A 13,453-nucleotide genomic window follows, 5' to 3' on the forward strand; every position below is an offset into this window, starting at 1 on the left:
CCACGACTTCCCCCATATTTTGAGATTTAACAGTCTTATTAAATTATGCTGTGGAAATGAACCATAAGTCAGCTTTAGATGGTGACAAAGATAATGTAAAAACCTTTAGCATTCACAAATTAGCATTCACAAATATCTTATAATTGGGTGATATAATAAGCCAGTATTGCGTTAAAATAGCCTTGTATATGACATGGCTTACAATTGCTTAATGGTTCTTATATATCAGATGCTTTCATGAATTTACAACATCACATTAAGATTTTTGTCATACCACCTGACTCTAGCATACACTGAGCCAAATAGTGTCTTTGTTTTAGGGAAAGGAGTAGGTGTGAACAATTGGTTTCAGGACCTTCATGTTCTGAGTTTGATATGGACTCATCCCTGGTGTCTTGCTCAGCTGAACAGGAATAAGGTACATACATACACTCACCCAGGTAACACTACCATTCACATGTTTGGGGTCAGCAAGATTTTTTTTTGACATTTACTTTTAGTCCTTTAGCAGACGCTTTTATGCAAAGCGACTTACAAATAATGACAATGGAAGCAATTCAGATAAACAAAAGAACAATGATATGCAAGATTGGAAAAATGGCTTTTGAAACACCATTATAAGTTTAAAAATGTTTTAAAATAGAAAACAGTTGTTTTAAATTGGAATAATATTTCACATAAATGCACAGTATGTCAGTAATAAATCAGTTATTGCAGTTACTGTTTTTACTGTACACACAGAAAAACAGCAAATTTAAAAATCTTACAGTACTGATAGCGTATACACATCTTGCCTCATTTTTACAAACATCCTGTCACTTAATTTTTTTGGTCACTTGATTTTTCTCCATCAATTATGACATGAAATCTAAATACTGTATTTCTATGTGTGATGCAAGGGGAAAAGGAAGAGCCTGCTCCTGTCTTCACAGGTCTGGGTGCAGGTTTGGTGAGCGATTCTGTAAAGCCGAATGACTCTGAAGGGTATGCTGTGTTTCTTATCAGATTTGAATATTTCCTGTACCACTAATGTGCCTCATGCTTCTGTACAATATCAGACTTCAAAACTAGAGTAACTCTGAATTGATGAACAAAAAGACATTTGTTTTTGTAAACAATGTAAATTAAAGCATTGTAGAATATTTAGTTTTGGAAGCAAATGGTAAATGTGAGATTGCTAGGTAATGTGACACAATCACAGTCAGTCAGAACATACTTGATGTATAATATACAGTTATGTGGAATCAGTGAGACATCTGCTAGAAGTCTAAGTCTCCTCTACACAAGACCAGATTTCCTCTGATAGTTATGATTCCAATGTGTCTGTCTCACAGGAGAGAGCCAACAAGTGCAGGTTTAGTGGGTGATGGAGAGAGAAATACTGATCCAGTCTCCTTTGTCAGCGGGTCCAATCAAAATCCAGATGTCACAAACACAGCCACAATGGAAATTTCTGGTGGAGAAGCTGGTGGGAAAACAGTCTCTCTCTCTCTCTGTGGAGAAGCTGGTGGGAAAACAGTCTCTCTCTCTCTCTCCTTTAATCTGCCTCTCTTTGTCTTTATGTCTGTCACATTCTTAGTGTTTCTCTCTGTCTATTGTATAGGATTTGTTGTGGGTAATGGGCCATCTGCCGACTGGTATCTGCCATTTGTAACAGTGGCTGATGCCAAAGTGCTGAAGCACTCTGGGAAATTGCAGTCGCTACTGGAGATTTTACACTGGGCAGAGAAACTACAGGACAAAGTATGAGGAAAACATTTTTGAACAGAAGTAGCACTTTTTATAAGCTTTGCATGGGTTGTTATGTTCATATAACCCACTGTTCAAAAGATGTTTTAAAAAGAAATTAATACTTTCAAATTGATCAGAAAGGGGTAGTAAAAATTTGCCATCACAAGAATAAATGACATTTTAAATTTTTTAAATAGAAAACAGTTGTTTTCAGTTGTAATAATATTTCACAATATTACTGTTTTACTGTATTTTTGATCAAATAATTGTAGCCTTGAATGAGCATAGTAGACTTCTTTCAAAAACATAAAAAAAAAACATTCCAACCCCAAACTTTTGATTGGTAGTGATTACGAGTTTAATGTTCAGAGTCACACTAGGTTTTTATGAATGCTGTTTGCTTTTTCCTCTGATATCGCTTGACCTTACTGAGAGTTTCCTCCTGTATGCAGATGAGACCAGGGGGAATAAATGTTGTCCATACAAAGGTAAATGAAGAGTTTCTACAGGAGAATGTAAGAAATGTCATTTGTTCATTTTCCATGGTTATGCAAAATTGTAAAAAAACATAAGGTGCACTCAAAAAGTTATTCAACATCAAATTTAAGTTGTCTGCATTTCTTGTCCTGACTCTTGCTGTTTCCTCTATGTCAGAGGGCGTTGTTTCTGATCTCCCCTAGCGCGGGGTCTCTGGGAATCAATCTGGTCGCTTCAAACCGGGTTGTGGTGTTTGACGCTTGCTGGAATCCGTCATATGACGTCCAGAGCATCTTCAGAGTCTATCGCTTTGGGCAGAAAAAAACTATATGTGTACCGTTTTCTGGCCCAGGTATACAAATACAAACGACAGATACTTGGGAGGACTTAAGAAGTTAACCATTGTTAACCTATTCAAGATTTTTTTACTATTGAGTAAAGAATGTCTTAATTTTTTTTTTATTATTATTTTTATTTCATATAAGTTTTTTATTTCATTTTTCACATTAATTTTTACAGCTTTAACATACTATATGGGAAGCTATTTTCTTACATTTTTAATATGGCTGTTTGTTTTCTTTTGTTCTGTCCTCTCGTGTTCTGGACAAGCAGCAGATTCAGAGACACTTCACACACAGACAGCTGAACGAGCTGTATCACTTCCAGCCAGATCTACGGCCCAGTAAACACACAGAAATGCCTGCAGTAAGCACACATAAATGGCCCTGCTGTGGTACAGACAGCAAACAGACACACAGATGACCGTAAGGTTTCGTCTTCCAGGATGACATGTTGGTCCGGCTGCTACAGAGCTGTGGGCAGCTCATAGTAAGTTATCATGAGCACAAATCATTGTTAGACCACCGGGAAGAAGAGGAGCTGAGCGAGGAAGAGCGCAGAGCATCCTGGGATGAATACCATGCAGAAAAGAAGGTACAAACTGCAAATCTCAAGTCAGTGGATTTAAACTGTGGTATGGAGTGCCCTCGGGTGGTACACATCACAAACAAGATAATTTACACTTAACTCCACTAATAAACTATTATAAATAATGTACAGAATGCCAATGAACCCACCCACAGAAACCTCAACCAAGCACTACAGGTACAGTTTCACCTCTGACCTAACATTTAGCATTCCATGAATGTATTAAAGAGTAATTCTGGAGCTGCAGACTGTAGTGCTAACAGTCTGTCTTTCTCTCCTCAGTTCATTTATCTTCAGCAGGCTCTGGCTTCTTGAAACTTTGCCTATACAACCAAGAGTGTTCCTTCAGCAACTTCATTACCTTTAAAACAAGGCAATGCAGAACGTTCTGCTGCTTTGGGCACTTATAACAACTCCAACATCACATTTCGGCTGAAGCAACCCAATGCGGTTTTCTCAGTTCCAAAAACACACACATAACCCAATCCCCTTTCTTCAGAAAACATAGTTTGTGTTGGATTTGATAAAAGTAAGCTGCTCTCAACATCACCAATATGAATGTAGTTTTAACATTAGAGCACTGAATAAATTCACAAGATGATGCTTAGGCACACATGTTTTGAGACCTCAAAGCAAACTGTGCTGTTGTCAGAAATCCTACTACATGTGTAACTTAAATTAGAACCTTAAAGCAACACTATTTCCTTACAGTACTAAACAGTGTGTCTGAGCCCTTCGCCGTTTCTAGCTACCTCAAAACCACTACTATACTTTTGGATACAAACAATGGAGATTCAGTAGCCTGCACTGTTGTTGTTGCTAATACATTTAGTTAAAAAAATATATAATATATATAATATTAATATTATATATAAAATATATAAAATAATAATTTATTTTAAAATTCCAACGCTCAATCTGTGTTATGACGTGAGCTATCTTCTCTGTTCAATTGCTTTGTATTTGCAATAAAATAATAGAAATAAAAATGTAAAAAAAAAACCACTTACTGTGTCCTGCGGGGGCGCTGTTTCGCTTATTACTTTGCTTCATTACTATGGACTCGTCGCTGCAGTCACAGATTGTCCAGAGATAGAGAGACGTGCGCCGGTCTCGACGGTCATCGTGATGCCTCTGCCTGCGTGTCTCCGGCGCTGCGCGCGGCTTCTCTACTGCATACCGGTTACGATCATTATCATGGTTGTGATGTGGTCATACTACGCATATGTCGTGCACTTCTGCTGGAGTGAGTAATATTTTTTGCAAAGTCTTTTTAAGTTAGGAGTTTGGTGACGCAGACTTCGATATATATATATATATATGAACTACAGGCTATATCAAAATATACATGTTTGTGTCTGCAATGTTTTTTATGTTTTTCAACATTAATACAAAACAGCTGTATTTGTCACTTATCTGTAATTTCATGTCAATTACAAATTACTCCATTGCTGAGGTTTTTTTTTTAAATAATGAACATTCATTTTGTATATGTACTTAAATTTACTTGTTCAAAGTTAATTATGCCATCCACCATCACCAACCCAATCCCTGATAATGTTAGTGCAAAAAGCTAAACCAATTTTGATTCGAAACATTACAGTTGCAAACAAATATAGAAATGCATAACTCAGTAGTTAGTCAGTTACGTAACTGAAAAATGAAACCTGTACACTGGTCTATTTTGAGCAGTTTTTGTGACTTTAGCAGAAGTGCATTGTTGTTAACAGAGATTAGTGATTTCATCCCGGTAGCACATTTCTTATTGGTTAAAATGATGTTGCACTCCCCGATCTCCTAGCTCTTTGGTTTGGAAAGTCATTGAGCATTAGTTATTATTCGAAATATTTATAACTCATTCAAAAGTTTGTTATAGGCTCCATATTATCAGAAGTTATAAATGACTGCTTTGACTCTTGTTCATATTTGTGACAGTCCTGCTTACCTGTGCGACGCAGAGAGGTAGGAAATCTTTGTTTTTCTAGATATTCATTGAGAATGAATGAAAATACGCAGTTCTAATGTTTGAATGAACAAAACTGACGTTTGCTCCGGGTCATTTTGATTGATAATTGTGTGTATATATTCTCTCTCAGTGGTGTTCCTTTGCCTGTTCCACATGTGTTTTGGAATGTTCTCATGGTCATTTTGGAAAACACTGTCCACTCCACCATCCTCTCCTTCTGTGGAGGTACAGTAGCATCATAAAGTGATGGTTCTTTACCAAAAACTACGTTCCTTTTCTAGACTTGACACCCATGGCTTTTGTACATGGTACGATAGTAAAGCCCTGCATTTTGTACCATGGAGTACCACATAAACAATGTGTGATATTAGTACTACAGGGCCGTAACCACCATAGAAATTGAGAGAGATGAGGCCACCAAATACCCCAAATACTCAGATATGGCCAAAATTTCCCCACCAATATTTGATATTCTTCAATATTTGATATTATTGACTCTCAGCTGTCACTGGGGCAATACCTTTTCAAAAGGTACATCTTTGTAACTTATTTACCCCTAAAAGGTGCATATTTGTACCGTAATGGTATATATATTAATACCTGAAGTGTACATATCAGCATCTTTATGGTACATAGTACTTTTTTGAAAGGGTACTGCACTAGTGACAGCTTTTATACCTTTTTTTCTGAGTGTTGAATTGATGCTGCTCTGTTGCACTTCATTATGCACTGCTGTGTTTGTTGTTAGGATGACAAAATGTTTAAGCTTTTTGTTGAGGCTTGGTGGTCTAGCAATGCTTGTCAATGTCAAAATGATTAAGATGGCCAATCAAATCAAAGAAGACAGGGTTTACTGTACACAGTACACACAGTAGTTTACTTTAACCTAAAAAAAAACAAACAAAAAACTTTTTTTCCTCCTTACTCCTTCCCTTTCTAGCTTTTACTTATTTGAATAATAACTGAAACTTGGTATTACGAGCACTTCCTGTGTCTGATTGCTTCTTTAAGAAGAACTGCTTTATGTTTTCCCCAATTGTAAGTTGTTTTGGATAAAAGCATCTGCAAAATAATTAAATGTAAATGTACATGACTTACAGTTCTACACATTGTAAAAAAGATTGTGAGGTATTATGTAATAGCTAAACATATAATATTTGAGCTGTTTAACAATAGAAATGTAAGTGAGAGAAAATATTAATATTCAGTTATTCAGACTGCTTTTATGACAGATATCACTGTTTTGAGATGAAAATAGAGCGTAATTCTTAAATGAATGTAACTGAAACGTTATCCTTTTTATGCACATTAGGTGTAAGACAAAGAAGGAATGTGTGCAAAATAAATTTTGTAGAATTAAAATGTTATTTGCAAATAATTAAGATAATTACAATAAGTTGTAGTTCTTTTGCTGTTTGTCTATTTTTTTATTCCTAAAAATTTGGTTTTGTCCCCCTAATGTTCCTAATGTTTGACATCTTTACGGCCTTGCATCTCTGTACCGTAATATATCACAGTACTTTTTGGCTAGGGAAATTTAAACTGCTCCTCAGTTCTGCTGGCTTCACCCCAGCAGAAGCGACAGACTTGGGCTCTTACGAGGGTCAGGCCGTCCACCTGCAAGTTATTCAAGTCAGGCATGTCATACGTGACAAATGAGCGTAAAAGAAACCCCTCTCCCTCTCAGAGCACTGCAATCTAATTTACTAATTGTATGTGTGTGTTTGTGTGTGCGCGGATGTCTGTGTTCAGTTTCAGCTCTCCTCTTCAGACTCGCTGCTCTATGAGCAGGAACATGGCGGTATGGAGAAGAGTCAGATTCTTCTGGAAATTTCCCAGAAGCTCCCAGTTCACACCCGTACAGCAGCCAGAGGTCAGGAAACCCTTTGGCACTATAGCATATAAAAACAACAGTGTGAAGTATAAATAACATCTCAAAACATAACTGGATCCAGTCCAAATGTAACTCGATTCACACTGAACCTGTACACATTAACCTGCTCCATCAGCACCATGTAATTGAGGGAAGACACTGAACTCTAGATTACTCCAGAGACACTGAATCTGCAATTAGTGCATTTTGAATGGCTTTCAGTGAAAAGCATCTGCACCATGTTAGAAGGTTTCCCTGCATCAGTGCTTCGTAACACAGGTGGATCTGTGATGCCAGTACTGAATATTTAGCACTATGGCAAAAGAAATTATATTTTAGGTCTACACTTTTTATTAAATCAAAAACATGTAGTCCTATCAGTGTAGCCCATTTCCCAAAATAAATGACTAATAAATGATTAGTTTGTTTTATTGAATATTTCAGAGAGTCAATATCAAACACTGTCTTCATTTTCAGCATTAGGAAAGAAAGAATTTTCCCATATGTACACAAAAAGGAGATTATAGCTGAAATACACCCAAATGTATTGGAATCAGACTGAATTGCAAAATCTGTATCGATACCCAGCCCTGCAGCAAAACAAAATTCATTATTTGCTTAAAATCAGTAAAAAATGTTAATGCCACCGTCTTGGCTTCAAAAACATTATGTGTGGTAATGTAATTTACTCTGGTTTAGTAATTTACTCCAGAATTTCTTTATATATATATATATATATATATATATATATATATATATATATATATATATATATAAAGAAATTCTGTCATTGTTTTCTTCTCCTTAAGTATATATATAAAACTTTAATTTAATACAACTTGACAGGTGATCAATTCATTAACACCAGTGTGTCGATAATAAACAAAACCAAACAAGATAAAAGTGAATAAGAAATTAATTGAGTAATAAATGTATTTTACATATAGATCAGCATGTGCTAACAGTAATAGTAAGGGTAACAATGGTGGAATTTTATTTTTGAGTAAACTAATAATTTTAGTACATAAAGCATAACTACACACAAGTGTTTTACCTGAATGGCCAGTAGACTCTCTTAATTTAAAGGCAAAAGGATTTTTTTTTTTTTTTTTTTTTAAGTTTGGGGTCTAAGTACTAAAACACCTGTATTTGTACTGATTTTCTTATTTGGGAAGTTATCCATTTATAAGTTTTGAAGCCATTTCATAAATCAAGACATAATTTATAGTGAATTTAAGTTAATTTCTGTTAACTAATCTAAAACTATCTTTTAATATAAGATATTCTATGATGAAAGAAAACATGTTATTAAAGTGGGATTCCATTTACCTAAATGTTGGAGAAAATGTTATTTATTTATTTGGTTGTTTGTGTGTGTGTTCATCTCAGCTATCAGGTTCTGTCATCACTGCCAATTGATAAAACCAGATCGCTGCCATCACTGTTCTGTCTGCCAAATGTAAGAATCGCTCTCTCTCGTCTTTCTCTCCCCTCCCTCTCTCCATGTGTGCGTATCAGTGCATCTCCCACTCATCTACACACTCTTCCCTTAATGAAAGGGAGACGTAGAAATGTGATCTGTGGGTGAGTGTGTGTGTGATAATTACAGGATGTTGTTGAAGCGCTCGGTCACATTTATTTGAGTGGACACAGTGAATCTTCTCAAATGAGTTTTGCTCCGTGTCAGTATCAGGTTCCCATCCTTCATTTAAAGTCCAGGTCTGAGTGTGTGAGAGAGTGAGATAGAGAAAAAGAATGACTATGTGTTTGTGGAGATTTTGAATGTGTGTGTGTCTGATTACACTTTTTTTATTATTATTTAATGAGAATAGTTCCTGTGGCTTGTGCACTTCACTCCTGTGTCTGGCTCTTTCTTTTTTTCTATAGGTGTGTACTAAAGATGGATCATCATTGCCCATGGTTTGTAAACTGGCTGTTAAAATAAAAATTGACACTGCTTACTTTTCTAAATGCATATTTCAAGTTAATGTTTATTGGTGAGAATATATTTGTTATGTTTAATCTAAGTATAATAACTTATTCTTACTTTAAAGGAGTAGATTACCCAAAAATGAACATTTGCAGAAAAGTTACGCACCCTCAGGTCATCCAAGGTGTAGAGTTCTTCTTTGGAACAGATTTGGAAAAATTTTGCATTACATCCCTTTGCTCACTAATGGATCCTCTGCAGTGAATGGGTGCTGTCAGAATGAGAGTCAAAACAGCTGCTAAAAACATCACTATAATCCACACCACTCCAGTCCAACAAACATCTTGTGAAGTGAAAAGCTGTGGGTTTGTAAGAAACAAATGCATCAAGGACTTTTAATGTATTTGTTTATTATGATACATGTGGCTTTTCGTCATGTGGATTGCTTGTGGATTATTGTTTTTTTTTATCAACTTTCATCCTGACGGCACCCATTCACTGCAGAGGATCCATTGGTGAGCAAGTGTAATGCTAAATTTATATCTGTTCCAATGAAGAAACAAACTCATTTACACCTTAAATGGCCGAAGAGTGAGTAAATTCCTAATATTTTGTAAAATGGTGGGTATGATATTCCTTTAAACATCTTTATTTCCCTCTGATGTTGCTTAGGCAGTGCAGACTATTGGAAATTGGAGTCATTTAGGCATTAATTTAACTTAAATTCAGGAAGTAAAATGGCTATTTACATTGACTTAAAAATTGTTTAATCTTGTTTAAATGTCAAAATGACATTGTCGTTTTTTTTGTTTTTTTTTTAAAGTGACATTTATTCTCTTCTGTGTGTGCTGTTGTGAGCATGTTTAGGCTGAATAACTGTATTGGATTCTCCAACTATAAGTTCTTCATGCTATTCCTGCTCTACTCACTCCTATATTGCCTCCTCATCGTCACAACGGTTACACCAACCTTCATCCAACTGTGGCTGGTCAGTGCATATATTTTTAGCAAGATTCACATGCACTTTTAGTGGTAGAGACTAGTCTCAGCCTCAGATGGCATGTCCACAGTCCATCTACTGTCACTTGGTATCAGTTACTTGAAATATATTACACATTCTAATAAAATATATAGCTTGAATGCAAAGTCGCTTTGGATAATTTGTGAATAAATGTGATAAAAAGGTTTTTATTTTTTGCAGTATAATGAATTCTTGTGCAATAATCCTCATATCAAATTCTTAAATCAACACTTCTTATTTCTATGTTTTATGGAATCTTACTATAATATTCCTGGATTACACTCTGTTCTTTCTCTCTCTCTCTCTCTCAGGGCAAACTGTTTGATAGTTGTGTTAAACTGCATGTTTTGTTCCTGACACTGGTGTCAGGCATGTTTGCTGTCACACTCTGTTTTTTGCTTTTCTTCCACATCTGGCTTCTCACCAGCAACAAAACTACTCTTGGTAAAACCTGCATTTCACATATTCACATATTTTGTATGAGGTTTTGTAGGGGTCATTACAGCTCTCACTCTCTTTCTGTCAGAGTGGTTGTCAGTCCCCTTTTTTGCGGATGGACCAGCAAGTGAGGCATTTGATGTAGGTGTCCAGGCAAACTTCTTACAGGTGTTTGGAAAGAAAAAAAGTCTCTGGCCACTTCCAGTATCCAGCAGGTCAGCATTAAGTGATAATCATTGTTCTGACTCTAAGACAGGGTTCCTCAAATCTCACCCTGGAAGGCCAATGCGCTGCAGAATTTATTTCCAACCCTGATCAAACTCACCTACCTGTGATTTTCTAATGATCCTGAAGACATTGATTAGCATGCTCAGGTGTGTTTGATTTCCTCTGCAGGAAAGTGGATCTTGTGGGTCAGATTTAAGGATCCCTGCTCTAAGAACTCAATAAGTGAGTTTACATGCACGTTCATAAGCCGACAACGGTCATGTAAATGCAGTTCATTAACGGCGTAAGCATACATTTTGCACAGATTTTCTGTGGCATGTAAACAATAACCTGCTTTCTATCGGCTTATTGAAGTGTGCATGACCCAGAAAATGATATATATAAAAAAAGTGTTCTCATCTCATGCAGCAGATGTGAAGTGATTCAGTCAAAATGCTGCAACTGCATGAGAGGATAATATATGAGCTGTAAGTTTCCTGCTGACATGTTGCAAGCTTTATTTAAGCATCACAACTGACAACATATGGAATACTCAGAGTCAGATATGCAAATGGTTAGCTATGTTTTGACGTCACTAAAGGGAAATAACCTGATTTATTAATAAAGTCATGTAAACCCAGTTTACTTGCATTGCCAGGTTACTGATGTGCATGTAAACATGGAAAACTGGTTATTTTAATAAGCTGATATTTTTGAGTTATCAGCTTTCTAATGTGCATGTAGATGTGCACAATGATGCATGACAACCACAAGATTGACAAATCATTTTTGAAGAAGAATTGTTTATTCGAATAAATAATAATAGTATAGATTACTGTTCAAAAGTTTGGGCCCAGTAAGACTTTTTTATAAAAATTATTTTTTATTCAGCAAGGACACATTAAATTGATCAAAATAGACCCGTGAAGACATTTATTCCTACAAAAGAGTTCTGCTTAAAAAAAAAAAAAATTGTTTTACTTTCTATTCATTAAAGAATCGTTGAAAAAATGTATCATGGTGCCAACAAAAATAATAAGTATCACAACTTTTCAAGATGACAATAAATTATTGACGTCAATAAATCATTTTTTATTTAAAGTATCAAATCAGCATTTCTGCATGGAAGATAAGTAATGGCTGCTGATAATTCAGCTTTGCCATCACGGGATTAAATAAAGTTTTAAGTTTTTAAATATATCAAAATAGAAGATAGTTCTTTTTAAATTATAATACTATTTCACAATGTTAGGTCTTTTTAAATGATGATAATATTTCACAATATTACTGTATTTTTGATCAAATAAATGCAGCCTGGGTGAGAAGACTTTTTTCAGAAACAAGAATTAATGCTTATTGTCTTATATCATATTGGTATTGCCACCATTTTACAAAAGAAATTTTGTCAGCCACTCTGGTCTGTTTTTACAGTGATGTTACCATAGTTAAATAAGCTTTAGGCACTTTGCCTAATGACAGTGCTAAGTGCTTACCCATTTTACCCATGGTAAAATCACTGTAGGCACAGCTGAGAGAGTGAAAAACATTTCCTGATATTAACATTTTCCAGTTTTCAGAGCGAAATGCAAGTATTGACAAATTTCAATACTGTATATCCTTGTTCAATACTGGCATTTCCGTTTAGTTAAATGACAGCAATCAAAAGAATTTAAGATGTGTGATTTATTTTGTTGTAATGCCACAACACAGATGTCATAGCTTTTGTTTACCAACTGTTTCTGTTGTGTCTGTTACAGTCAAGGGGATGGACATTCTTTCCCCTTGAGATGGCAGATGTCCTCTCACAGTCATTCAGTGATGAATGGAAATGGACATTATGCCATGGAAGGAAGTGTGGGTAAGACATATTTTCTGAATCATGTCAGTCAACAGTCAGTTGTGTTTTTTGGTTAATCAATTAGAGCTAGTTTGCTGGTTTGCAGAGTTATCTAATTTTGTGTCACCGCTGTAGTCAGAATGGTTTGGTAAATCTTTTATTTAGAGGGAGACCGAATTTATCCCAGTTCTCACGCTGTCTCTGAAGGTGATCTCCTCTCTGCTTCTGTCATTAACTTAAGTGTGCTTTCTCAAAGAGTAGGATTACGAACACACTTACTTTAAAATTCCCCTACTGATGTAAAACAAACTCCAAATAGCACTGGAATAATATTTTTTTTAATTCTCAGTAACTGCCCGTTTAAGAGAGAAATATATGGAAGCTTTTATTATAATACAAACATTTTTTTTTTTTTTTGTTGTTGTAGTTTTTTTGGGGAAAAAGAGGTTTTGAGTGTGAGTTTTTATTGTGCCCTTTTGGGGAAAAATGTGGTGTGCAAAATGTTATAAAATTCTGATTTGAGCTATTTGTCTGTCTCATTCTGTGCTGCCATCAGTCTCACCTGAGGGGGTCTCTGTTACCGTAGCACTGGATGACTAGCAGTAATGAAATAAGGTATGAGAAATGATTGTTCTGTTTTTCAAGGACACCTCCTTGAAGCAGCAGCATTCAAAGTATTCAAATTGTTATTTAATATAAACCATTCTTTGTATTTGTAGGTGGACAGAATGTGTCATGTAACGTCGTCACAGCGAGTCTCAACTGGGGCAATTTTAGAAAGTTCTCAATCACAGGTTAAGCTTACAGGAGTGGCGGGAGGCCCTCAGGGTAAAAACAACTGCCTGCATGCTCAGTTTTCACCTGAAACACTTCCTGCAAGAGTGATCAGGTCTCTGAAACCTCTCTTTTACTGATCAGGGTGTGAGAGAGCTTTATCAGGTGTCCCTGCTGAGTGATAATGGTTTAAATTCATTATTTTGTGGTGAAATGTAGTTTGGTGTTTTGTATGAACTGAATAACAGATTTTATAAATAAAATAAAAACAA

The 13,453-nt window shown here is 35.7% G+C and overlaps 2 protein-coding genes across 4 annotated transcripts; both read left to right on the plus strand.

Annotated features, from left to right (window-relative positions):
• Nucleotides 1–244: 244 nt before the first annotated feature.
• On the plus strand, nt 245–1,923 carry LOC122145166 (transcriptional regulator ATRX-like; the record flags this gene model as incomplete). Its single annotated transcript, XM_042757382.1, has 4 exons — nt 245–418; nt 899–984; nt 1,335–1,468; nt 1,604–1,923. Coding segments are annotated over 4 exons (540 nt in total), but the record flags the coding sequence as incomplete, so codon positions are not given.
• Nucleotides 1,924–2,363: 440 nt separating this feature from the next.
• Nucleotides 2,364–13,423, plus strand: LOC109090320 (palmitoyltransferase ZDHHC15A-like). 3 transcript variants are annotated; one of them, XM_042754049.1, is made up of 15 exons: nt 2,366–2,560; nt 2,821–2,913; nt 2,992–3,312; nt 3,418–4,381; nt 5,071–5,097; nt 5,232–5,326; nt 6,854–6,974; nt 8,364–8,433; nt 8,862–8,894; nt 9,763–9,892; nt 10,237–10,369; nt 10,452–10,578; nt 12,328–12,428; nt 12,964–13,022; nt 13,127–13,423. In XM_042754049.1, exons 4-14 carry the CDS (start codon nt 4,264–4,266, stop codon nt 13,005–13,007), a joined length of 999 nt encoding a protein of 332 aa, XP_042609983.1. In that variant the 5' UTR covers nt 2,366–2,560; nt 2,821–2,913; nt 2,992–3,312; nt 3,418–4,263; the 3' UTR covers nt 13,008–13,022; nt 13,127–13,423. The 3 variants fall into 3 exon arrangements, with proteins under 3 accessions (XP_042609986.1, XP_042609983.1, XP_042609984.1); XM_042754050.1 differs by having other exon boundaries at nt 2,367–2,560; nt 2,992–4,381; nt 9,772–9,892; XM_042754052.1 differs by lacking the exon at nt 5,071–5,097 and having other exon boundaries at nt 2,364–2,560; nt 2,992–4,381.
• The last annotated feature ends 30 nt before the right edge of the window (nt 13,424–13,453 follow it).

Source organism: Cyprinus carpio, chromosome A5 (genome assembly GCF_018340385.1).
Source record: "Cyprinus carpio isolate SPL01 chromosome A5, ASM1834038v1, whole genome shotgun sequence".
Taxonomy (NCBI): domain Eukaryota; kingdom Metazoa; phylum Chordata; class Actinopteri; order Cypriniformes; family Cyprinidae; genus Cyprinus; species Cyprinus carpio.

Coding starts and splice junctions, on each gene's coding strand:
- LOC109090320 (XM_042754049.1), top strand. CDS start 4,264: ATGCCTCTGCCTGCGTGTCTCCGGCGCTGCGCGCGGCTTCTCTACTGC. Junction 5,098..5,231: donor TACCTGTGCGACGCAGAGAG/GTAGGAAATCTT, acceptor ATTCTCTCTCAG/TGGTGTTCCTTTGCCTGTTC. Junction 5,327..6,853: donor CATCCTCTCCTTCTGTGGAG/GTACAGTAGCAT, acceptor GTCTGTGTTCAG/TTTCAGCTCTCCTCTTCAGA.